Source organism: Pan troglodytes, chromosome 13 (genome assembly GCF_028858775.2).
Source record: "Pan troglodytes isolate AG18354 chromosome 13, NHGRI_mPanTro3-v2.0_pri, whole genome shotgun sequence".
NCBI lineage: Eukaryota > Metazoa > Chordata > Mammalia > Primates > Hominidae > Pan > Pan troglodytes.
In genome coordinates, this window is record NC_072411.2 from 102,579,729 (window position 1) to 102,606,422 (window position 26,694).

General features: G+C 36.3%; 1 protein-coding gene across 3 annotated transcripts in view; it reads left to right on the plus strand.

Annotated features, from left to right (window-relative positions):
- SGO2 (shugoshin 2) overlaps nt 1–26,694 on the plus strand; it is a 57,744-nt gene that overhangs the window by 29,020 nt on the left and 2,030 nt on the right. For all 3 annotated transcript variants that reach the window (XM_009443953.5, XM_016949483.4, XM_016949484.4), the window contains 3 exons: nt 14,616–14,845; nt 16,003–18,933; nt 20,266–20,416. In XM_009443953.5, the coding sequence (XP_009442228.2) occupies nt 14,616–14,845; nt 16,003–18,933; nt 20,266–20,416 (3,312 nt within the window). The remainder of the gene's footprint in view (nt 1–14,615; nt 14,846–16,002; nt 18,934–20,265; nt 20,417–26,694) is intronic.

The window sequence follows — 26,694 nt, forward strand, 5'->3', positions numbered from 1 at the left end:
TAAAAGGCATTACACTTTTTACTTTTCTGACAAAATGTTTTATTTAAGCGCTTATTATTTTTAAGCCAGTTAAAGCCCTTTTATATCACACACACCACACACATAAATACACAGACAAACAAAAGAAGATCCAGTAGTTGTAAGATTTTTCATTTGCTAGTTTTTAAGTTTCTATTTCAAGCATACACTTTCTAGGGCCTAATAAGCAGGCATAGCTGGAAGGCAAAATAAATCCCCCCAAATTAAGGGTCCCATTTTTATACCAGATCCTAGATCCCAAAAAATGAGAAATGCTACGGAACAAGACAGTACAATGATTTTACTGTGCATTTTTTACAAAGCAACCCAAAGCTAATCAGCCCATTCTGTGATTAGCCCATCCCCCAGGGGAATCTTATTTCTCAGTGGTAGTGGGACGTAAGGACATTTCCATACCTTCCAGGTGGCCAAGAGCATGCTTTTCTGATCCAAACATGCAAACAGCCGAGTATCCCTGCCATAACTGCCATTAGCTATCCCCAGAAGCATATTTCCTACCAAATTATTACACCCCAATGTTCTCTCATAATGCAAAGAATTTCTGATACCCCCGAAAGTCAAAAATACCAGATAACACAATGTGAAACAGAATAGAGCCTTAGATTTTGAGGGAGATCTATCAACTTTCAATTCCTGGGGTTTCATGAGGTAAATAGGTTTTTCCCAAAACAGGGTCTGTGGTGCCTCCTCTGTTTTCCCCAAGGAGTCTCAGGCTGTTAGAGCTTGAATATCCGCTTTTTTTGTTTGTTTGTTTTGAGACGGAGTCTCACTCTTGTCGTCCAGGCTGGAGTGCAATGGTGCAATCTCGGCTCACTACAACCTCCACCTCCTGGGTTCAAGCAATTCTCCTGCCTCAGCCTCCTGAGTAGCTGGGATTACAGGCACCTGCCACCAAGCCTGGCTAATTTTTGTATTTTTAGTAGAGATGGGGTTTCATCATTGTTGGCCAGGCTGGTCTCGAACTCCTGACCTCAGGTGATCTGCCCACCTCAGCCTCCCAAAGTGCTGGGATTACAGGCATGAGCCACCGTGCTAAGTCGAATATCCGCTTTTAATTATCTACTGACTTTTAGTCATAGTGCTCTTTTAAAAAGTCCTTTTAAATCTCATTACCTGATTTTAGCCAGGCCAAACAGCCAATATTTCTCGCTTTTGAATTTTACCAAAGGTAACCTCCCAGGTGAAACCAATAAGCCTAAAGTTATGACTTAACCGTAAGTTAATCATATGTACATGATATTTTCAAGGAGGTGGTAAGCAATTTTTATAAGATCTAGAATCTCCAAAGGTAGCTCAGAGAAAGGAAGATTCATGAAGGGAAGCCAGAAGTCATACATGGAGGGGAAGAGAATCAATAAATGATAAAGATCACACAGATATCAACCAGAAAGTCCTCATTCCCTAAGCTGGGTATTGAACCCAAGCTGCCATAGTGAAAAGACAAAGCCTTAGCCAGTAAGCTACAGCATTGGGCAGTTTCCATTGCCCTTCCCAGAAGGACCTTACAGCAGCCAATTTTGAGCTTGCAAAGGCTTTTAACTGCTCAAAACAATTTTTAGAGCTAACTATGATATCAACCCCAAAACTCCTGGCCGAGAGAGAGAGAGACAGAGACAGAGAGAGGGAGAGAGAGAGAGATTGCCTGTGGCAAAGTGGGGCAGGCAAAGAGTTCAGGGAAGCCAGAGAAAGACCCACTCATTGCAATGACACTGAATCAAAAGTTCAGGTGGCCATTTGTCAGTTGTGAAAGGATCTTTTCCAGCAGTCCCGTCAGCTCTCAGGTTTCCCCCTTTAGGGGAGGAAAAAGCTCCCCATGTCCCATGAACATGTATGTGCCTAATCCTGTCACCCACAGCCATCTGCAAAGAGTGGAAGGCAAATTAATCCAAAGAGAAGAGTGGTTAATGTCCCATAATGCCAAATTTGTTCGTAGCCAAGAGGGACTTTACTGATGGGGGCCTCTAATCCCCTACATCTCAGAAGGGACTCTAACCCTCATAAGTTGGACCTCAAACTGAAGTTTGGTGAAGCATCCTTGCCTTTTATTAAGAGGGGCCTTTAATCCACTCTGTCTTAGGAGAGACTAACTCCCCTAAGTCGGGCCTCTAACCCAATCCCATCCTTTACCTGGGCACCCCACCACTTACCCAAAGTTGGCCAATTGGTGCTGCAGTCTATTTCCTTTGGGTCAGGGGTCTCTTCAGTATCATCCCTTCATAGTTTGCCAAGAAGATGTTATTGGAAAGCGTCCTGATCCAGACCCCAAGAGAGGGTTCTCGGATCTCACACAAGAAAGAATTCAAGGCAAATCCTTAAAGTAAAAGCAAGTTTATTAGGAAAGTAAAGGAATAAGAAATGGCTACTCCATAGGCAGAGAAGCTCTGCTTTTTAAATTTAATTTTCTTCTTGATGTTAATATATAGCAATATGATTTTTGGATATCGACCTTGTTTCCAGTGACCTTGCTATTCTAATAGTTTGTGAATAAAATTTTACTATTTGTGAATAAGGGCAGTTTTATTCCCCCTAACCTCCTAATATATAGCTTTTCTTTTATTTGTTTGTTTGTTTGTTTTGTCCAGGTTTTGGCTTTTATTTTTTCTTACCTTGTTGCATTGGCTACTTTTTTTTTTTTTTTTTTTGAGACGGAGTCTCACTCTGTCACCAAGCTTGAGTGCAATGGCATGATCTCGGCTCACTGCAACCTCTGCCTCCTGGGTTCAAGCGATTCTCCTGCCTCAGCCTCCTGAGTAGCTGGGACTACAGGCACGCACCATCACGCCCAGCTAATTTTTGTACTTTTAGTAGAGACAGGGTTTCACCATGTTGGCCAGGGTGGTCTCGATCTCTTGAACCTCGTGATCTGTCCACCTTGGCCTTCCAAAATGCTGGGATTACAAGTGTGAGCCACCGTGCCCGGCCAGCTACTTGTTAAATATTGAATAAAAGAAGTAAGAACAGGCATTCATATTGTATTCCCATTATTAAATATTGTATTCCTGTTGTTAAATATGATGTCTGCTCTTGGGTTTTTGTAGATTCTCTTAATCAGATTATGAAAGTTTCTTTGTACTTTCAGTTTGCTGAGAGTTTTTCATGAATAACTACTGAATTTTATCAAATGCTTTTTCTGTCACTATTGAGTAGATACTAATTTTTTCTTTTTTCTGTTAATGTTATGAATTTTTTAATATTTTTTATTCATATAATGAATTATAAGGATTTTTGAATGTTAAACCACAATTGCATTTCTACAATGAACTGCTCCTGATGAAGTATCCTTTTGATATGCCACAAAATTGTAAGTGCTAATTTTAAAAAAATATTTTTGTATCATTTTACATCATTGTATGTTGATGAAAATGATGTATAATTTTTGTTTCTTGTAATAGATTTTGTCAGGTTTTTGTATTTATAGTATGCTGGTCACTGTAAATGAATTAAGTGCACCTCTTTTTCTGTTTTATGGCAGCATTTGTGTAGGATTTTTTTTTTTTTTTTTAATGTTTAGAAGTTATCTGGGCCTGCTTGCAGTTTTCTTGTGGAAAAGGTTTTGGTAACATCTCTTTTTTTTTTTTTTTTTTTTTTTTTTTGAGGTGGAGTTTCACTCCTGCAACCCAGGCTAGAGTGCAGTAGTGCGATCTTGGCTTACTGCAGCCTCTGCCTTCTGGGTTCAAGTGGTTCTCCTGTCTCAGCCTCCTGAGTAACTGGGATTACAGATGCTCGCCAACGTGCCCAGCTAAATTTTGTATATTTTATAGAGACAGGGTTTCGCCATGTTGGCCAGGTTGGTCTCGAACTCCTGACCTCAGGTGATCCACCTGCCTCGGCCTCCCAGTGTGCTGGGATTACAGGCATGAGCCACCATGCCTGGTGTAACATCTCATTTCTTTAATAGGTATAAGAATATTCAGATTTCTTATTTCTTCTTATGTTAGGTTTGTTAAATTTTTTTTAAAGAATTTGACCATTTCATCTAAAATTACTGGCATAAAATTGTTCATAATATTATCAAGTTATGTGCTTAATGTGTTTTGGGTATGTAGTGAGGTTCTCTTCTTCTTTCTCAGTATTGTTATTTGTGTTTCATCACTTTTTTTTCTTAGTCTTGCTCTAGAGGTCTGTCAATTTTATTCATCTTTGTGAAGGTCTCATTTGGAGCTATGTTGTTGTTTTAGTATATTTGTTTTCTATTTCATTGATTCTGCTCTTTATTCTTTCTTTCTGTTTTGCTTTTCTTTTCATTATTATTATTACTCTTATTAGTTGCTTCTTGGGGTAGTTTAGATTATCAATTTTCAGCCTCTCTTTTAAAAAAATAAGCATTTAAGGTTATTTTCCTATAATCACTGCTTTAGCTGTGTTCCACAATTTTTATTTGTTTATTTTGTGATGAGTTCTTGTTGCCCAAGCTGGACTTGATTTCCTAGGTTCAAATGATCCTCCTGCTTTAGCCTCCTGAGTAGCTGGGACTACAGGCATACATCATCAGTCTCCTAGATTCACAGTTTTTGATATACCATATCATTATTTAGTTCAAGATTTTTTTTCCTGATTTTTTATTTGACCCTGTGGATCACTTAGAAGTATATTGTTTAACTTCTAAGCTGATGGGTATTTTTATTTTTACTTTTTGTTGTTGATGTCTAGCTTAATTCTGCTATAATTAGGGACTATAGTTAAAATGAATTTCGATTTTTGAAGTATATTGGGAATTTCATTAGGACAAAGCTTGATCTAATTTGGTAATTATTTGGGGTGCACATGAAAAAATGTGTATTTTGCAATGGTTGAACGCAGTATTTTTATGTATGGCAGCTGTGTCTAGTTTGTTAATTATAGTCTTCCATATCCTTCCTGCTTCTGTTGTCTGTTTATTCTGTCAGTTATTGAGAGAAGTTTATTAAAGTCTACCATTATGATTATGAATTCATCTGTTTCTCCTTTTAGTTTTGTCAATTTTTGCTATATGTATTTTAAAGCTGTTATTAGGTACTCATACATTTAGGACTGATTTGTTTTTCTGATTTCTAGCAATGGTTCCTGCTTTGAAGTCTACTTTGTTTGTTATAATATTTCCATGATATATCTTTTTCTATACCCTTACTTTCAAATTCTATTATATTTAAAATGCTATATAAGTGAATCAGGTGTCATTTTATCATCTTCAGGTATCTATCTTTTTCTGTTGAAAAGTTAGCACCTTTCTTGCAAGCTGAAGAAGTTCCCTTTTTTCTGGTTTTCTGAGTTTTTATAATGATTTGTATTGAATTTTGTCAAATGATTTTTTTGCATTTCTAGAGAGAATCATTATTTTTTTCTTTGTTCTATTAATACAGTGACTTCAGTGGATTTTCTAATGCAAACTTTGCGTTCCTAAAAAAAAAATTCCACTTCGTTATGATGTATTATTCTTTCTATATATTGCTGGGTTTGATTTGCTAATATTTTCTTTAAAATTCTTGTGCTATGTTCATAAGGGATATTGGTCTTTAATTTTCTTACAAAAACCATTGATGGGTTTTGACAAGGGTTATGCTGGCCTGATGGGATGAGAAGCATTTGTCTTCCTCAATTTTTGAAAGAGTTTGTACAATTGGTAGTTTTTCATTAATGTTTAATAGAATTCACAAGAGAAGTAATTTGGGCCTGGAGTTTTTAATTATGAATTTAATTTTTAAAATAGATATGGGGCTTTTCAAGTTTTTGGTTTCTTTTCAAGTCAATTTAGAAAACGTTTGTCTTTCAAGAAAATCACACATCTCATCTAGTCAGTAAAGTTTATTGGTATAAAGTTGCTTATACTATGCTTTTCTTATTCTTTTTTTTATTATTATACTTTAAGTTCTAGGGTACATGTGCACAATGTGCAGGTTTGTTACATATGTATACATCTGCCATGTTGGTGTGCTGCACCCATTAACTCGTCATTTACATTAGGTATGTTTCCTAACGCTATCCCTCCCCTCTGCCCCCACCCCACGACAGGCCCTGGTGTGTGATGTTCCCCATCCTGTGTCCAAGTGCTCTCATTGTTCAATTCCCACCTATGAGTGAGAACATGCAGTGTTTGGTTTTCTGTCCTTGCAATAGTTTGCTGAGAATGATGGTTTCCAGCTTCATCCATGTCCCTACAAAGGACATGAACTCATCCTTTTTTATGGCTGCATAGTATTCCATGGTGTATATGTGCACATTTTCTTAACCCAGTCTATCATTGTTGGACATTTGGGTTGTATACATTTGGGTTGGTTCCAAGTCTTTGCTATTGTGAATAGTGCTGCAATAAACATACGTGTGCATGTGTCTTTATAGCAGCATGATTTATAATCCTTTGGGTATATACCCAGTAATGGGATGGCTGGGTCAAATGGTATTTCTAGTTCTAGATCCTTGAGGAATTGCCGCCCTGTCTTCCACAATGGTTGAACTAGTTTACAGTCCTACCAACAGTGTAAAAGTGTTCCTATTTCTCCACATCCTCTCCAGCACCTGTTGTTTCCTGACTTTTTAATGATCACCATTCTAACTGGTGTGAGATGGTATCTCATTGTGGTTTTGATTTGCATTTCTCTGATGGCCAGTGATGATGAGCATTTTTTCATGTGTCTGTTGGCTGCATAAATGTCTTCTTTTGAGAAGTGTCTGTTATCCTTCACCCACTTTTTGATGGGGTTGTTTGATTTTTTCTTGTAAATTTGTTTAAGTTCTTTGTAGATTCTGGATATTAGCCCTTTGTCAGATGAGTAGATTGCAAAAATTTTCTCCAATTTTGTAGGTTGCCTGTTCACTCTGATGGTAGTTTCTTTTGCTGTGCAGAAGCCCTTTAGTTTAATTAGATCCCACTTGTCAATTTTGGCTTTTGCTGCAATTGCTTTTGGTGTTTTAGTCATGAAGTCCTTGCCCATGCCTGTGGCCTGAATGGTATTGCCTAGGTTTTCTTCTAGGGTTTTTATGGTTTTAGGTCTAACATGTAAGTCTTTAATCCATCTTGAATTAATTTTTGTATAAGGTGTAAGGAAGGGATCCAGTTTCAGCTTTCTACATATGGCTAGCCAGTTTTCCCAGCACCATTTATTAAATAGGGAATCCTTTCCCCATTTCTTGTTTTTGTCAGGTTTGTCAAATATCAGATGGTTGTAGATGTGTGGTATTATTTTTGAGGGTTCTGTTCTGTTCCATTGGTCTATATCTCTGTTTTGGTACCAGTACCATGCTGTTTTGGTTGCTGTAGACTTGTAGTATTGTTTGAAGTCAGGTAGCATGATGCCTCCAGCTTTGTTCTTTTGGCTTAGGATTGACTTGGCAATGCGGGCTCTTTTTTGTTTCCACATGAACTTTAAAGTAGGTTTTTCCAATTCTGTGAAGGAAGTCATTGGTAGCTTGATGGGGATGGCATTGAATCTATAAATTACCTTGGGCAGTATGACCATTTTCACAATATTGATTCTTCCTACCCATGAGCATGGAATGTTCTTCCATTTGTTTGTGCCCTCTTTTATTTCATTGAGCAGTGGTTTGTAGTTCTCCTTGAAGAGGTCCTTCACATCCCTTGTAAGTTGGATTCCTAGGTATTTTATTCTCTTTGAAGCAATTGTGAATCATGAATTCACTCATGATTTGGCTCTCTGTTTGTCTGTTAATGGTGTATAGGAATGCTTGTGATTTTTGCACATTGATTTTGTATCCTGAGACTTTGCTGAAGTTGCTTATCAGCTTAAGGAGATTTTGGGCTGAGACGATGAGGTTTTTTTAAATATACAATCATGTCATCTGCAAACAGTGACAATTTGACTTCCTCTTTTCCTAATTGAATACCCTGTATTTGTTTCTCCTGCCTGATTGCCCTGGCCAGAACTTCCAACACTATGTTGAATAGGAGTGGTGAGAGAGGGCATCCCTGTCTTATGCCGGTTTTCAAAGGGAATGCTTCCAGTTTTTGCCCATTCAAAACTGGAGGCTGTGGGTTTGTCATAAATGACTCTTATTATTTTGAGATACATCCCATCAATACCTAATTTATTGGGAGTTTTTAGCATGAAGGGCTGTTGAATTTTGTTAAAGGCCTTTTCTGCATCTATGGAGATAATCATGTGGTTTTTGTCTTTGGTTCTGTTTATATGCTGGATTACGTTTATTGTTTTGCATATGTTGAACCAGCCTTGTATCCCAGGGATGAAGCCAACTTGATCATGGTGGATAAGCTTTTTGATGTGCTGCAGGATTTGGTTTGCCAGTATTTTATTGAGGATTCTTGCATCGATGTTCATCAGAGTTATTGGTCTAAAATTTTCTTTTTTTATTGTGTCTCTGCCAGGCTTTGGTATCAGGATGATGCTGGCCTCATAAAATGAATTAGGGAGGATTCCCTCTTTTTCTATTGATTGGAAGAGTTTCAGAAGGAATGGTACCAACTCCTCTTTGTACCTCTGGTAGAATTCAGCTGTGAATCCATCTGGTCCTGGACTTTTTTTGGTTGGTAGGCTATTAATTATTGCCTCAATTTCAGAACCTGTTATCGGTCTATTCAGGGATTCAACTTCTTCCTGGTTTAGTCTTGGGAGTGTGTATGTGTCCAGGAATTTATCCATTTCTTCTAGATTTTCTAGTTTATTTGCATAGAGGTGTTTGTAGTATTCTCTGATGGTAGTTTGTATTTCTGTGGGATCACTGGTGATATCCCCTTTATCATTTTTTATTGCATCTATTTGATTCTTCTCTCTTTTCTTCTTTATTAGTCTTGCTAGCGGTCTATCAATTTTGTTGATCTTTTCAAAAAAACCAGCTCCTGGATTCATTGATTTTTTGAAGGGTTTCTTTGTGTCTCTATCTCCTTCAGTTCTGCTCTGATCTTAGTTATTGCTTGCCTTTTGCTAGCTTTTGAATGTGTTTGCTCTTGCTTCTCTAGTTCTTTTAATTGTGATGTTAGGGTGTCAATTTTAGATCTTTCCTGCTTTCTCTTGTGGGCATTTAGTGCTGTAAATTTCCCTCTAGACACTGCTTTAAATGTGTCCCAGAGATTCTGGTATGTTGTGCCTTTGTTGTCATTGGTTTCATAGAACATCTTTATTTCTGCCTTCATTTCGTTATGTGCCCAGTAGTCATTCAGGAACAGATTGTTCAGTTTCCATGTAGTTGAGCAGTTTTGAGTGAGTTTCTCAATCCTGAGTTCTAGTTTGATTGCACTGTGGTCTGAGAGACAGTTTGTTGTAATTTCTGTTCTTTTACATTTGCTGAGGAGTGCTTTACTTCCAACTGTGTGGTCAATTTTGGAATAAGTGTGATGTGGTGCTGAGAAAAATATATATTCTGTTGATTTGGAGTGGAGAGTTCTGTAGATGTCTATTAGGTCTGCTTGGTGCAGAGCTGAATTCAATTCCTGGATATCCTTGTTAATTTTCTGTCTCCTGGATCTGTCTAATGTTGACAGTAGGGTGTTAAAGTCTCCCTTTATTATTGTGTGGGAGTCTAAGTCTCTTTGTAGGTCTCTAAGGACTTGCTTTATGAATCTGGGTGCTCCTGTATTAGTTGCATATATATTTAGGATGGTTAGCTCTTCTTGTTGAATTGATCCCTTTACCATTATGTAATGGCCTTCTTTGTCTCTTTTGATCTTTGTTGGTTTAAAGTCTGTTTTATCAGAGACTAGGATTGCAACCCCTGCCTTTTTTTGTTTTCCATTTGCTTGGTAGATCTTCCTCCATCCCTTTATTTTGAGCCTATTTGTGTCGCTGCACGTGAGATGGGTCTCCTGAATACAGCACACTGATGGGTCTTGACTCTTTATCCAATTTGCCAGTCTGTGTCTTTTAACTGGAGCATTTAGCCCATTTACATTTAAGGTTAATATTGTTATTTGTGAATTTGATCCTGTCATTATGATGTTTGCTGGTTATTTTACTTGTTAGTTGATGCAGTTTCTTCCTAGCATCAGTGGTCTTTACAATTTGGCGTGTTTTTGCAGTGGCTGGTACCAGTTGTTCCTTTCCATGTTTAGCGCTTCCTTCAGGATCTCTTTTAGGGCAGTCCTGGTGGTGACAAAATCGCTCAGTATTTGCTTGTCTGTAAAGGATTTTATTTCTCCTTCACTTATGAAGCTTAGTTTGGCTGGATATGAAATTCTGGGTTGAAAATTCTTTTCTTTAAGAATGTTGAATATTGGCCCCCACTCTCTTCTGGCTTGTAGAGTTTCTGCTGAGAGTTCTGCTGTTAGTCTGATGGGCTTCCCTTTGTGAGTAACCCAACCTTTCTCTCTGGCTGCCCTTAACATTTTTTCCTTCATTTCAACTTTGGTGAATCTGACAATTATGTGTCTTGGAGTTGCTCTTCTCAAGGAGTATCTTTGTGGCGTTCTCTGTATTTCCTAAATTTGAATGTTGGCCTGCCTTGCTAGGCTGGGGAAGTTTTCCTGGATAATATCCGGAAGAGTGTTTTCCAACTTGGTTCCATTCTCCCCGTCACTTTCAGGTACACCAATCAGACGTAGATTTGGTCTTTTCACATAGTCCCGTATTTCTTGGAGGCTTTATTCATTTCTTTATACTCTTTTTTTCTCTAAACTTCTCTTCTTGCTTCATTTCATTCATTTGATCTTCAATCACTGATACCCTTTCTTTCAGTTGATCAAATCAGCTACTGAAGCTTGTGCATGCATCACATAGTTCTCATGCCATGGTTTTCAGCTCCATCAGGTCATTTAAGGTCTTCTCTATGCTGTTTATTCTAGTTAGCCATTTGTCTAATCTGTTTTCAAGGGTTTTAGCTTCTTTGCGATGGGTTTGAACATCCTCCTTTAGCTCGGAGAAGTTTGTTATTACAGATCATCTAAAACCTTCTTCTCTCCACTCGTCAAAGTCATTCTCCATTCAGCTTTGTTCCGTTGCTGGCGAGGAGCTGCATTCCTTTTGAGGGGAAGAGGTGCTCTAATTTTTAGAATTTTCAGCTTTCTGCTCTGGTTTCTCCCCATCTTTGTGGTTTTATCTGCCTTTGGTGTTTGACGATGGTGACGTACAGATGGGGTTTTGGTGTGGATGTTCTTTCTCTTTGTTAGTTTTCCTTCTTACAGTCAGGACTCTCAGCTGCAAGTCTGTTGGAGTTTGCTGGAGGTCCACTCCAGACCCTATTTGCCTGGGTATCACCAGTGGAGGCTGCAGAACAGCAAATATTGCAGAATGGCAAATATTGCTGTCTGATCGTTCCTCTGGAAGCTTCATCTCAGAGGGGCACTCGGCCATATGAGGTGTCAGTCGGTCCCTACTGGGAGGTGTCTCCCAGTTAGGCTACTCAGGGGTCAGGGCCCACTTGAGGCAATAGTCTGTCCATTCTCAGATCTCAAACCCTGGGCTGGGGGAACCACTACTCTCTTCAAAGCTGTCAGACAGGGACGTTTAAGTCTGCAGAAATTTCTGCTGCCTTTTGTTTAGCTATGCCCTCCGCCAGAGGTGGAGTCTACAGAGGCAGTCAGGCCTCCTTGAGCTGCAGGGTGCTCCACCCGCTTCAAGCTTCCTGGCCGCTTTGTTTACCTACTCAAGCCTCAGCAATGGCAGGCACCCGTCCCCCAGCCTGGCTGCTGCCTTGCAGTTCAACCTCAGACTGCTGTGCTAGCAAGAGCGAGGCTCCGTGGGCATGGGACCCTGTGAGCCATGCGCGGGATATAATCTCCTGGTGTGCCATTTGCTAAGACTGTTGGAAAAGCACAGTATTAGGGTGGGAGTGACCCAATTTTCCAGGTGCTGTGTGTCAAGGCTTCCCTTGGCTAGGAAAGGGAATTCCCTGACCCCTTGCACTTCCCAGGTGAGGCGATGCCTTGCAGTGCTTTGGTTCACACTCCGTGGGCTGCACCCACTGTCCTGTACCAACTCTCCAACAAGCCCCACTGAGATGAACCTGGTACCTCAGTTGGAAATGCAGAAATCACCCGTCTTCTGCATCGTTCATGCTGGGTGCTATAGACTGGAGCTCTTCCTATTTGGTCATCTTGGAACCTCTCTTATTCTTTTAATGCCTGTAGCATCTGTAGTGAGAACCTTTCTTTCCTGATTTTTGTAATTTGTATGTTTAATCAAACTAGCTAGAGGTGTGTCAGTTTTATTGTTCATTTAACAAACTCAGCTTTTGGCTTCATTGATTTTATTTTTCTCAATTTTATGTTTTATATTTCATTGGTGTCTATTTTTAAATTATTTCCTTTCTTGTATTTACTTTTAAAAACATAGAGATATATAATTCACTTAATATAAAATTTCTTTTTTTTTTTTTTTTTTTTTTTTTGAGACGGAGTCTCGCTCTGTCGCCCAGGCTGGAGTGCAATGGCGCGATCTCGGCTCACTGCAAGCTCCGCCTCCCGGGTTCACGCCATTCTCCTGCCTCAGCCTCCCGTATAAAATTTCTTATCACATGAAATTCACCCTTTTAAAGTATACAGTGCAGTGGTTTTAGTATATTCACAAAGCTTTGAATCTTCACCCTGTTCATTTCTAAAATATTTCAATCTCTAAAAGGGAATCTCATATCTATAGCAGTCTCCATTCTCCACCCGCCTAGCCCCTAACAACTGCTAATCTACTTTCTGTCTAAATGGATTTGGCCATTTTGGATATTTCATATGAATGGAATCATAAAATATGTGGCCTTTTGTGTCTGGCTTTTTTCACTTAGCATATTGTTTTCAAGGTTCATTCATGTTGTAGCACATATGAGCATTGCATTACTTTTTATGGAGGGACAATAATTCTGTTGTATGGATATACCATGTTTTGTTTATCCATTCATCAATCAATGGACATTTGTATTGTTTCCACTTTTTGGCTATTATGAATAATGCTGCAATAAACATTCATGTACAAATTTTTGTGTGGACATACATTTTCAGTTCTCTTGAATATATGCCTAGCAGTGGAATGGCTGGGTCATCTGGTAACTCCGTGTTTAACTTTTGGAGAAACTGCCAAATTGTTTTTCCAAGCTTCTGCACCATTTTACATTCCCGCCAGCACAGTATTTTGACACTGATTTCTCCATCTCCTCACCAACACTTGTTAATAATTATCTATTCTTGTGAGTATAGCCATCTAGGAGTATGAAGTAGTATTGCATCATGGTTTTTATTTGTAGTTCCCTATTAATTAATGATGTCAAGTATATTTTTATGTACTTATTGGCCATTTGCGTATCAAGATCATTCTCTTTTGATTATCTTTTCCATGTGAGTTTAAATCATGTTTTTCTATTGCTTCATATATTGGATAATATTAGATTGCACCTGGGTATTGTGTATCCCTTGTTGGAGAAAATGTAGATTCAGTTATGCTCACCCAAAGAGTTTTGATGTTTCAATTTTAATAGGCACTAACCTTGTCTGAACCCAAAATAAGCAACATCTGAAATCTCATTTTAGTTGTTTTATCCTTAGATAGCTGCTTCGAATCTTCCTCATATATATGGGATTCAGAGGTCAGCTAGATATTTGGGGAGCATTTATACAGAAAATTTGGGGCTCTCCTCTTTACCTCTCTTATCTGACATTTCCCCCCATCACTTTACAGCTGTTACAGTTGCCCTGAATTCTAACCTTGAACCAATAAGACTGTAGGTTTCCAACTTTTTTTGAATGTGGCACCAGCTGAGGCTGTAAAACAATGGGAAACTCACTCTTCTTCCAAGTGTTGGCACCCCCTTCGCTAGCTCTCTACTTGCTTTTTGTCCATTCACTGACTTCTAGTAGTTGTTTTTTAAAATATTTTGTCCAGAATTTATAGTCATTATGTTAGGTAGGGTTGGTCTGATAGTAACTTTTAGCCATTACCAGAAGCAGAACCTCTCCGTTTATTTTTGTTAACTTGTTTCCTCAAGTGGTATAGAAATTTCCTCCCAACAGCTATTCTACTGGTAGTTGCCTTTAAATTTCTCATAAATATTTATCAGAAATATTTTATTTTTCTTATTATAAATTATTTTAAAATATCTGTGATTTCCTTGGAATACAAGATAGCTCTTTACTGTTTGTGGACGATATTACTCTTTATTCTTTGAATTCAAATATGTCAGTGTATCAAATTATTTCTGTGGGTTTCTGTCAGTTTTCTTCCCATAGATTTAATTACTCTAGGAATAATGATTTTAGTGTACTTGGATGCCTTTTGGAAACATAGCAAACTTATGTCACACATAATTTTATAAACAATTACATTTGCTAGAAACCAAAGGAAGATTTTTGGGTATTACATAGAATTAATTTTATGAAAAGTATAAATATTATACATGGCTATTTGTAAGTACATTTGAACTTTTTTCATTTGCTTAATAGTAGTCTTCTAATAGCACAAGAAGTAAATATATAAATTATCTTCTTTTGGGGCCACTGTGACTAAGGGGTTAAGAAGCATTCATGTTTCCTTCCAAGTTCTGTTCTAGTAGGAACTACTCATTTCCTACCTTTAAGTGTCTTCATTGAACTTGAAAAAGTACCAGGTGGATTTGTGGTTCGATCTTAAATAGAATATAGAAATAACTGCCCATGCATTTAAAGAAAATTTATAAAATACATAATTTCTCATTTCCTTCCCACTTGCCTTTAGGGTTCCATTAACTTCAAATGATGATGAAGATGAAGATAAAGAGAAAATGCAGTGTGACAACAATATTAAATCAAAGACATTACCTGATATTCCCTCTTCAGGATCAACAACACAACCTTTATCAACTCAGGATAATTCGGAAGTGTTATTTCTTAAAGAGAATAATCAAAATGTATATGGTTTAGATGATTCAGAACATATTTCTTCTATAGTTGATGTACCTCCCAGAGGTGAGATTGTTTTAAAAATTCATTTTGAGTATTTGTATTAGTTACATTCATCAGATGTTCTTCCTGAGGGCAATTATGTATAACAGTTAATAAGTTAGCTCTCTTATGTTACAGATTTGCTAACTTCTGCCATTTAAAACTGCTGGTGATAGATTTAATTTTAAAGTAAATATGCTGACAAACATCACATCCACAGTGGCCTAATACTGTTACTCTGGAAGAAATATTTAGAAATAAATGGACCTAATGAGCTTTTCTCAATATCTTAGCTTATGATTTGAAAGATACCATATATTTACTTAGTTTTACCCTCTTTTTTTGTAGATATGAAAATTGGGGGCCTAGATAGGTATAGAGACTCTTTGAAGATCATCACCAGTTAATTAATGGTAAAGCAAAAACTTGAGTCTGGGTAATGGTTGAGCAAGAAAAAAGATGGCATTTACATTTTATTTACATAGTATTCCTAAATGATAATCTGTGGTGTAGTCTGGTGCTTACAGATTTGCCATAGATTTTCAGACTGGGATATGGAACTATAACAATTTTGAATTTAGAGCTTAGAATTGTTTTTCCTTTCTGAAAATGTGTGTGTGTGTGTGTGTATGTGTGTGGGCATATGTATATGTATATAATATATACACACACACACACATATATACACACATATATATGGTATACATATAATGTATACAGTATACATATATACATGTGTATATATATTTACACACATACAAACATATATTAATATATGTATATATAATTTATATAAATTTTAGCTGCCTGTTGATAGTCTTTGATAGCAATCCTTTTCAGAGCTATCACTATTATTTGGGTTCATTTGCTGGCCTCCTTTCACTCTAGAAATGTATGCTAATGGTTCTACTGTTGGCTGTACTCCACTCTACTGTTGGGGCTGAGGCAGAATTCTCAGTATATATTTTCTGTAGATACAAATGTAAAATGTGATTTAGGAGTACTCATCATTTCTAACTTATTTTCTTATAAGCATAGATTCTTAGTAATATTAGGATCTGATCAGAACACATTGTCAGAAATTATATCTGTGAAACAGCTTGATTTCGAATCTAATTTGTTTAAGGTAACTTATTTATTTCATTACTTGTTTCTGAGTTTTGTTTTCCTTTTCTTAATAGAAAGCCATTCCCACTCAGACCAAAGTTCTAAGACTTCTCTAATGAGTGAGATGAGAAATGCCCAGTCTATTGGCCACAGATGGGAGAAACCATCTCCTAGTAATGTGACTGAAAGGAAGAAGCGTGGGTCATCTTGGGAATCAAATAATCTTTCTGCAGACACTCCCTGTGCAACAGTTTTAGATAAACAACACATTTCAAGTCCAGAATTAAATTGCAATAATGAGATAAATGGTCATACTAATGAAACAAATACTGAAATGCAAAGAAATAAACAGGATCTTCCTGGCTTATCTTCTGAGTCTGCCAGAGAACCTAATGCAGAGTGCATGAATCAAGTTGAGGATAATGATGACTTTCAATTGCAGAAAACTGTGTATGATGCTGACATGGATTTAACTGCTAGTGAAGTCAGCAAAATTGTCACAGTTTCAACAGGCATTAAAAAGAAAAGTAATAAAAAAACAAATGAACATGGAATGAAAACTTTCAGAAAAGTGAAAGATTCCAGCTCTGAAAAAAACAGAGAAAGATCAAAGAGACAGTTTAAAAATAGTTCAGATGTCGATATTGGGGAAAAGATTGAAAACAGGACAGAAAGATCTGATGTCCTGGATGGCAAAAGGGATGCAGAAGATCCTGATTTTATTTTCAATAATGAACAGCTGGCTCAGATGAATGAACAGCTGGCTCAGGTGAATGAACTGAAGAAAATGACCCTTCAAACTGGCTTTGAACAAGGTGACAGAGAAAATGTACTGTGTAATAAAAAGGAGAAAAGAATAACAAATGAGCAAGAGGAAACATACTCTTTATCCCAAAGTTCAGGTAAATTTCACCAGGAGAGTAAATTTGATAAGGGTCAGAATTCCCTAACTTGTAATAAAAGTAAAGCTTCTAGACAGACATTTGTGATTCACAAATTAGAAAAAGATAACTTACTCCCAAACCAAAAGGATAAAGTAACCATTTATGAAAACCTAGACGTCACAAATGAATTTCACACAGCCAATCTTTCCACCAAAGATAATGGAAATTTATGTGATTATGGGACCCACAATATATTGGATTTGAAAAAGTATGTCACTGATATTCAACCCTCAGAGCAAAATGAATCAAACATTAATAAGCTTAGAAAGAAAGTAAACCGGAAGACAGAAATAATTTCTGGAATGAACCACATGTATGAGGATAATGATAAAGATGTGGTGCATGTCCTAAAAAAAGGTAATTTTTTTTTCAAAACCCAAGAGGATAAAGAACCTATCTCTGAAAACATAGAAGTTTCCAAAGAGCTTCAAATCCCAGCTCTTTCTACTAGAGATAATGAAAATCGTTGTGACTATAGGACCCAGAATGTGTTGGGTTTGCAAAAGCAGATGACCAATATGTACCCCGTTCAGCAAAATGAATCAAAAGTTAATAAGAAGCTTAGGCAGAAAGTAAATCGGAAGACAGAAATAATTTCTGAAGTGAATCATTTAGATAATGACAAAAGTATAGAATACACAGTTAAAAGTCACTCACTCTTTTTAACTCAAAAAGATAAGGAAATCATCCCTGGAAACCTAGAAGACCCAAGTGAGTTTGAAACACCTGCTCTTTCTACCAAAGATAGTGGAAACCTGTATGATTCTGAGATTCAAAATGTTTTGGGGGTGAAACATGGCCATGATATGCAATCTGCTTGTCAAAATGATTCAAAAATAGGTAAGAAGCCTAGACTAAATGTATATCAAAAGTCAGAAATAATTCCTGAAACCAACCAAATATATGAGAATGATAACAAAGGTGTACATGACCTAGAAAAAGATAACTTCTTCTCTCTAACCCCAAAGGATAAAGAAACAATTTCTGAAAATCTACAAGTCACAAATGAATTTCAAACAGTTGATCTTCTCATCAAAGATAATGGAAATTTATGTGATTATGACACCCAGAATATATTGGAGTTGAAAAAGTATGTTACTGATAGGAAATCTGCTGAGCAAAATGAATCAAAAATAAATCAGAAGCTCAGGAATAAAGTGAATTGGAAGACAGAAATAATTTCTGAAATGAACCAGATATATGAGGATAATGATAAAGATGCACATGTCCAAGAAAGCTATACAAAAGATCTTGATTTTAAAGTAAATAAATCTAAACAAAAACTTGAATGCCAAGACATTATCAATAAACACTATATGGAAGTCAACAGTAATGAAAAGGAAAGTTGTGATCAAATTTTAGATTCCTACAAAGTAGTTAAAAAGCGTAAGAAAGAATCATCATGCAAGGCAAAGAACATTTTGACAAAAGCTAAGAACAAACTTGCTTCACAGTTAACAGAATCTTCACAGACATCTATCTCCTTAGAATCTGATTTAAAACATATTACTAGTGAAGCAGATTCTGATCCAGGAAACCCAGTTGAACTATGTAAGACTCAGAAGCAAAGCACTACCACTTTGAATAAGAAAGATCTCCCTTTTGTGGAAGAAATAAAAGAAGGAGAGTGTCAGGTTAAAAAGGTAAATAAAATGACATCTAAGTCAAAGAAAAGGAAGACCTCCATAGATCCTTCTCCAGAGAGCCATGAAGTAATGGAAAGAATACTTGACAGCGTTCAGGGAAAGTCTACTGTATCTGAACAAGCTGATAAGGAAAACAATTTGGAGAATGAGAAAATGGTCAAAAATAAGCCAGACTTTTACACAAAGGCATTTAGATCTTTGTCTGAGATACATTCACCTAACATACAAGATTCTTCCTTTGACAGTGTTCATGAAGGTTTAGTACCTTTGAGCGTTTCTTCTAGTAAAAATGTGATAATAAAAGAAAATTTTGCCTTGGAGTGCTCCCCAGCCTTTCAAGTAAGTGATGATGAGCATGAGAAGATGAACAAGATGAAATTTAAAGTCAACCGGAGAACCCAAAAATCAGGAATAGGTAGGTTAATAACCATTATGAAATGATAAAGTTTTAGAAGTGTTTTGTTTTTTGTTTTCTTTTTTTACTTAGCCAGTGAAGTATTTTCTAACTGGTATTTTTATGGAATTTAAAAACAATATATAACTGAGTACATGATCCATAGAAATAGCATGAAGGAATAAAGAAAGTTTCATACTTTGGGAAATAACAGTGAGAGTATCTTGGACATTTACAACTATAAATGGATTTGGCCTTTACCACAAACTTGTCTAATAAAGACCATAGGCAAATAATTTGCTTTTTCATACATCTGAAGGAAATTGAATGTTTTAAATGTATATAATAATGAATTGTACTGGTTTTTATTTTACTGAAGACAGTTGCATGTTTCTTGAGAGTGAGACTCTTTCCCCATTCAACAACATATATTTAATGTGATCAAACCCTTCTAGATATTATAGAGGATTGAAAAATAAACAATACCAACCCCCTTTCCTCAGATTCCATGTATGTAACAAACATCATGGTGAAATGGAATAAACGATTCTTTAAGCACATGTATTATGCTAAGGGATATAATGGGGAGTAATTTTGACTAGAGGAATCTTCAAATGCATCCTTAAATAGGTAGCATTTTAGGCCCTAAAGGATAAGTAAGATTTTTACCTGTAGTATTTACTTTTTATTTTTTTCCCAGTTATTAAAATAGTACTCATTGCAAAAAAATCAAAAGTAGAGAGTCAGAAAAAGGGAGGGGGAAAAAATCACCTGGGAGAACTTTAGTCCATTTACCATGTGCATGCAGACCCAAATCTATGGAATTTTAAATATATATTTATTTTGCCATTAGAAATTTTGTAATATTAAACATTCCTATACCAATTAAAAATTTTTACTGGGAGCCTATTATTTCAATATATGTGTGTAGATCCCTAAGGTTTTGGCGGGTAAGTCAATTCCAGGTAAAAGCACACTGAAGCAAAAGAATTACAAAGGTTTAGAGTTGCAGGATTTGTTAGAAGACTGGTGAGACATTTTTTATCTCTGTGCTCCTCATGGTGCCTTACACAGAGTGAGTGATCAATGGCATATATGTTGAATGAACTGTAATTTGTGTGCTTCCATGAAAAGAGTTGAACTAGGATGAACTTTGGGAGCCATATGTGATTTCAGAATGAAAAAGTTGTAGGCTACTTTGACAGTTTGTTTCAAATGTTAGTCTCTTTCCTCTCAAAATTGAATCAAGATTTAAAATTTGCTGTGGTGATTTGCAGACCACTATATAGCTCATATCTATTTGTATCTCTATATACTTTTTAAAATATTTGTGAAAAATAATATTCTTTTCAGGTGATAGACCATTACAGGACTTGTCAAATACCAGTTTTGCTTCAAATAACACTGCTGAATCTGAAAATAAGTCAGAAGATCTATCTTCAGAACGGACAAGCAGAAGAAGAAGGTGTACTCCTTTCTATTTTAAAGAGCCAAGCCTCAGAGAGTAAGTATTTCAAATGATTTTAGTATGCCATTATAAAATATATCCTTAAAAAAATTTCTGCCTGAATTAGTATTTGAGCACTTCTGATAATTCAATAAAATGTATATTATTGATATGTAACAACCACAGTATGATTTGGGTAAGAGTTGAAGAAATATGTCCTTTGGACAGGCTATTTTTGGGGGGTTGGAGAATTGTCTGGATTTAAATTGATTTGCTTTTGGTTAGTTCCCAGTTCTACTACTGTCATATTTTAAATTGTAGCCTGATACTTATAATTTTTAAAATTTGTGGCCTGTGATTTGCAAGCCATTTTTGTTACCCCATTTGTTTATTTCCTACCTTGTTCCCTAGAAGTCAAAGTGGTTTATGTGTCCTTTACTCTCAAAGAATAACAGTCCTTTCTCTTTATTTTTGTAAATTTCAAACATACCCCAACAAAGAGAATAGTGCCCTCCTCCAATTTATCCATTCCTCAGGTTCAACAGTTATAACACTTTGTCGTATTTGCTTCATGTATCCTTTTTGTTGTATTTTAGAGTCTCAAATATTGAGTCATTTAATTCTTAAAACACTTCGATATATCTCTCTCTAAAAAGTAAGAACTTAAAGTTCTTAGCAAAACTAGACAACAATGATCACATCTAACAAAAAAGAATGATTCTCATGGGTATTTTAAAGCAATAACCAGCAGATGACAGTAATATAAGGCAGGGTAAAAGAAAATTAAAAGTGAAATTAAGGACCAAGGGGCCTTTCTTTTTTTTTTCTTTCTTTTTTTTTTAAACAGCTATCGAGAGATATAATTCACACAATTTAAACTGTACAATTTAGACCAGATGTGGTGGCTCACACCTGTAATCCCAGCACTGTGGGAGGCTGAGGCAGGTGGATTGCATGAGGCCAGGAGTTCAAGACCAGCCTGGCCAACATGGTGAAACCCCATCTCTACTAAAAATGCAAAAAGTAGCTGGGCATGGTGGCGTGCGCCTGTAGTCCCAGCTGCTCGGGAGGCTGAGGCAGGAGAATCACCTTGAACTCAGAGGCAGATGTTGCAGTGAGCTGAGATTATACCACTGCACTCCAACCTGGGTGACAGAGTGAAACTGTCTCAGAAAAAAAAAGTATGCAATATTCTGGTTTTTAGTATATTCATCAATATGTGCAACCATTACCAGAGTCAATTTTAGAACACTTCTTTACTTAAAAAGAAACCCTGTACCCTTTAGTTATCACTTTCCTATCCTCCCAATTCTAGGCAACCACTAATCAACTTCTTGTCTCTCTAGATTTCCCTGTTCTAGACATTTCATATGAATGGAATAATAGAATATGTGGTCTTTGCAACTGGCTTCTTTCACCCAGCATGTTTTAAAGTTTCTTTCATATCGTAGCATGTATCAGTATTTCAATTCATTTTTATGACTGGATAATATTCCATTGTGTAGATGTACCACATTTTGTTCATCCATTTGTTCTTTGATGGACAATTGGGTTGTTTTCATCTTTTGGCTATTATGAATATGCTACTATGAACATTCTTTTGCAAGGTTTTGTGTGTTAAGTATTGGTTTTTTTTTTTTTTCTTGGATATATCCCTAGGAGTGGAATTGCTGAGTCTGTTTAATTGTTTGAGGAACTGCCAAGCTGTTTCCAAAACTGCTGTACCATTTTACATGCTTACCAACGATGATGATTTTTAAAAATTTCTCTTTATCTTTACCAACACTTGTTTTTCTGTGACTGATTCTAGCCGTCCTAGTGGGTATGAAGTGATATTGCATGGTGGTTTTGATTTGCAATCCCCTGATAACTAATGATGTTGAGCGTCTTTTCATGTGCTTACTGGCCATCTGTGTATCTTCCTGGAGAAATGCCTGTTGAGATCCTTTGCCCATGTTTCAGTTGGGTCATTTGCCTTTTAATGAGTTGTAAGTTAAACTTTATTTTGAACTAATTTTAGACTAATGGTAAAGTTGTAAAAATAATACAAAGGTTTCCCATATGGTCCTCTCTCAGCATTCCTTAATTTTAATGTCTTATGTGCCCACAGTAAAATTATCAAAACTAAAGAATTAGCATTGGTACAATACTATTACCAAACTATAGACTTTCACTAACATCACTTTCTGTTTCAGAATTCTATCTGGAGTCCCACATTGCATTTAGTTGTTGTTTCTCCTAAGCATCCTCCAACCTATGACAGTTTTCAGTCTTTTTTTTTTTTCTGCCTTGGACACCTTTGAAGACTACTGGTCAGTTTATTTTGTAGAATATCTCTCGGTTTGGGTTTGTCTGATATTTTCTCATGATTGCAATGCAGTTGTGCTTTTTTGGCAAATATTTCACAGAAATTATATGTCCTTCTTGCCTCATTTCAAGGCTTCATGATGTCAATGTGTTTCATTACTAGTCATGTTAGCCTTGATTCCTTGGTTAAGGTGGTGTCTGTTGGGTTTTTTAACTGTGAAGTCACAATCTTTTCCTCTTTTGTTAATGAACATGGGAGGGAGATACTTTGAGTCTATATATTCCATTTCTCAAACTTTCACCCACTAATTTTAGCATCCATTGGTGGATCTTGCCTGCAACAGTACTACTGTGGGTACTACTAGTAGTGATTTTTGATTTCTCCCTTTCCTTCTACATTAATTGGAATTCATCTGTAAGGAAGAGTTGTCTTTTCTATAGATATAGATATAGATATAGATATAGATATAGATATAGATATATATCATGGGTATCTCTTTTGTTCTATAGATGAAAGTCCAATGCCATCAATATTTATCTTGTTGCTCAAGTTATTCCAACTTTGACCACTAAGAGTTCCTTCAGGTTGGCTTCCGTGTCCTTTTGACATGACTTCATACTATTTGGAGCACTTTCTTACTTTCTGACACACAGGATGTTCCAGTATGTCATAGTGGCTTAATCCTAGTGGCTTAAGTAGCAATCTGGATGCAGCTTAATTAGGTGCTCTGCTTAGGGTCTGACAAAGCTGCACTAAAGGTGTCGTCCAGGCTGGTTCTCATCTGGAGGCTGTGCTGGGGAAGAATCTGCTTCCAAGTCACACAGGTTATTGGCAGAATTCATTTCCTTGTGGTTCTGGACAGAGGGCTTCATCTTCTTCTTGTTGACTAGAGGCTGTCCTTAGCTTCTTGCCACACGGCCTCCTTTACAGCATGGCCACTTACTTCAAAGCCAGCTGTGGAGAATCTCTAGAGCAATTCCTGTAGCAGGATAGAGTCTTATATAACAAAATGTCATCTCGGAAGTGAGACATCTCATCACCTTTGCCAGTGGTCTCCTTGTTTATTGTAGAGGATCTATAGTATGTTTTAATGTCTGGTAGGGCTAGTATCCTCTCATGGTTTTTCTTTTTCATTGTTTCCCTCACTGTTCTTGAATGTTTGTTGTTACAAATGAATCTTAGGATGGTATTGACTTGTCTGGCTCAGTTTCATAACCTTGGCACTGTTGACCTTTGGGGCTAGGTATTTCTCTTTTATGGGAGGCTGTCCTGTGTATTGTAGGATGTTTAGCTGTATCCCTGACCTCCATCCACTAGATGTCAGTAGCACCCTCACATTTATAACAACCAAAAATGTCTCCATATGTTGCAAAATTTCAACCGGGAGGCAAAAGCATCCTGAGTTGAAAACCACTGGTCTATAAGTATTTAGTTTTCTTTGTTGCTATTATATATGGACATGTAACTGATGCCCAATGTTGTTCATATATATGAAAGCTGTTGAATTCTGTGTCAGTTTATATCTTGTTACTTTCTGAACTCTGTTACTCTCTTATCTCACTGATTGTCTTGAGTTCTCCAGGTATAGTATGATATCATCTGAAAATAGAGATAGTTTTACTTCATTACCCCATTTGTATGCCTCTTACTGTTTTTATATTAGCATTGGCTAATAACTCAGGTACAATGTTAAAATAGTAGCAGGAATAGTAGGCATGCTTGCCTTGTTCCTGATTTTAGTAGAAATGCTTCTGTTGAAGTATTTTTGTCTCTCCATTAAACAAGATACTTGCTGTAGGATTAAGATATGTACATAATTTACTAAGAAAATGCCCCTTGATGCCTATTGAGTGTTTTTATCATGAATGATTGTTGAATTTTGTCAAAGGCTTGTTCAGCATTTATGAAGATAGTAATATACTTCATTTACTTACATGTATTAACATGGCATCTGTTGATGAGTTTTCCAGTACCGAACTAACCTTGCTTTCCTGGAATAAATCTCACTTGGTCATGGAGTATGTTTTTCATAATGTGATGTTGACTTGAGTTTGCCAAAATATTTTGTTTAGAATTTTTATATCAACATTCATAACTGATGTGAGTCTATAGTTATCCACCTTTGAATTGTCTTTATCTGGCCTAGGTATCATATTAAGGGAATCAAGAAAGTCACCGTCTTGGTTCCTTTAATGAAATAATTTATATTTCATTATAATTTATAGTGCATTATAATTTATGTTTATAATTATTTGTATGTTATATACTTATATAATTTTAGAACAGTGGGACTCTCTGGTTTTTGTAAGTTTGTTAGCATCCCCCTCTGAAACCATCTGGACCTAGTACTGTTTTGTGTGGGATAGTTCCTTAATAACGTTGACTGTTTTTTGTGTGTGTGAAAATTAGTCTGTTTAAGCTTTTTTGCTGTAATGGGGTCAATTTTTGTTATTTGTATTTCCACAGGAAATTATCCATTTCATCTAAGATTTCAAATTTATTTGCATAAAAGTCTGCAAAGTATCTTTTATGAATTAGACATGTAAATTAATTTTAAATCTTTTTTCCCATAATTATTTTACCTATATCATTTATTATTTTTTGTGTTTGTTCTTTTTCTCTTTTTCTTGATCAAATTAGGTAGTAGTTTATTTATTAACTTTTCCAAAAAATCAGTACTTTGATTTACTAATTGGATCTATTTTTCTGTTCTCTACTTCACTGATTTCTGCTTCATATTTATTATTTCCTTCTTTGTGTTTTCTTTGATTTACTTTATTATTGTTGTTTTCCCATTAAAATTTATTGTTTTTATTCTTTCATTTATATAGATAACAGTGTTTTATGGCCAGGCACAGTGGCTCACACCTGTAATCCCAATACTTTGGGTGGCTGAGGTGAGAGGATCACTTGAGCCCAAGAGTTGGAGACCAGCCTGGGCAACACAGGGAGACGCTCACTCTACAAAAAATTTAAAAATCAGCCAGGCATGTTGGCATGTGCTTGTAGTCCCAGCTGCTACTAGAGAGGCTGAGGTGGGAGGATAGTTTGGGCCTGGTAGGTCAAGGCTGCAGTGAGCCATGATTGTGCCACTGCACAGAGAAAGATCCTGACTCAAAAAATTAAAAATAAAAATAAGTAAATAGAACACACACACAAAAATTTTTTTTTAAAAGTGTCTTTTGCAATCAATTTTTCTCTGATCAGTGCTTTCAATGTATCTTGATTCTGATACATAGTGTTTTCAATGTCGTTTTTAAGTTTCTCCTTTTCTTCAGGAGTTATTAGGAGGTTTTAAAAATTCCAGGTAGATGAACCTTTCTGGTTTTTTGTTTTTATTTGTAAATCTAGTTTTATTGCATTTTGGTCAGAAATTATTTATTGTAATATTTCTGCTTTATGGAAATTGCCAGTATTTTCTTTGTGACCTACTATAGGATCAGCATTTATAACTGTGCTGTGATTACTTAGATGTATATTCTCCATAATCAAGGTCTAAAGTTTGATATATATCCATGAGATTTACTGTATTTATTATGTTGCTTAGATCTTCTGTCTCTCATTTTTTGTAAATAAGTGATCTGTTTTGTACTAAGGTTATACTAAGAGTTGTATATTAAAATCTACTGTGTCCTGTGTTTCCATGTATCTCCTGTAGTTTTTGCTTCAGAAGGGTGGTTGCTCTGCTTTTTGCTATGTAAATATCATGATTATTACTTATTCATTTTGGATTATGGCCTTTATTATATTAAAAATGTCCTCATTTGTCATGTTCAGTGCTCTGGACTAAAGACTTTAAAAACATATTTATGAGACCTTCCTGATAACTCCTACCACTCCTATCTTCAATACCTATGATGATCATTCCATAATAGCAAGCAGCTTTAATTAGGATGTACTTTCATGGGAGCTACTAGAAGCTGTGATATACCTAGTGTATACCATTTCCAATCCAAAAAGAAGGAAGAAAAAAAAGTGGCAACTGGGTGGTCATCACTCGGAATTTATACTGAATGTTGTGGCTTTT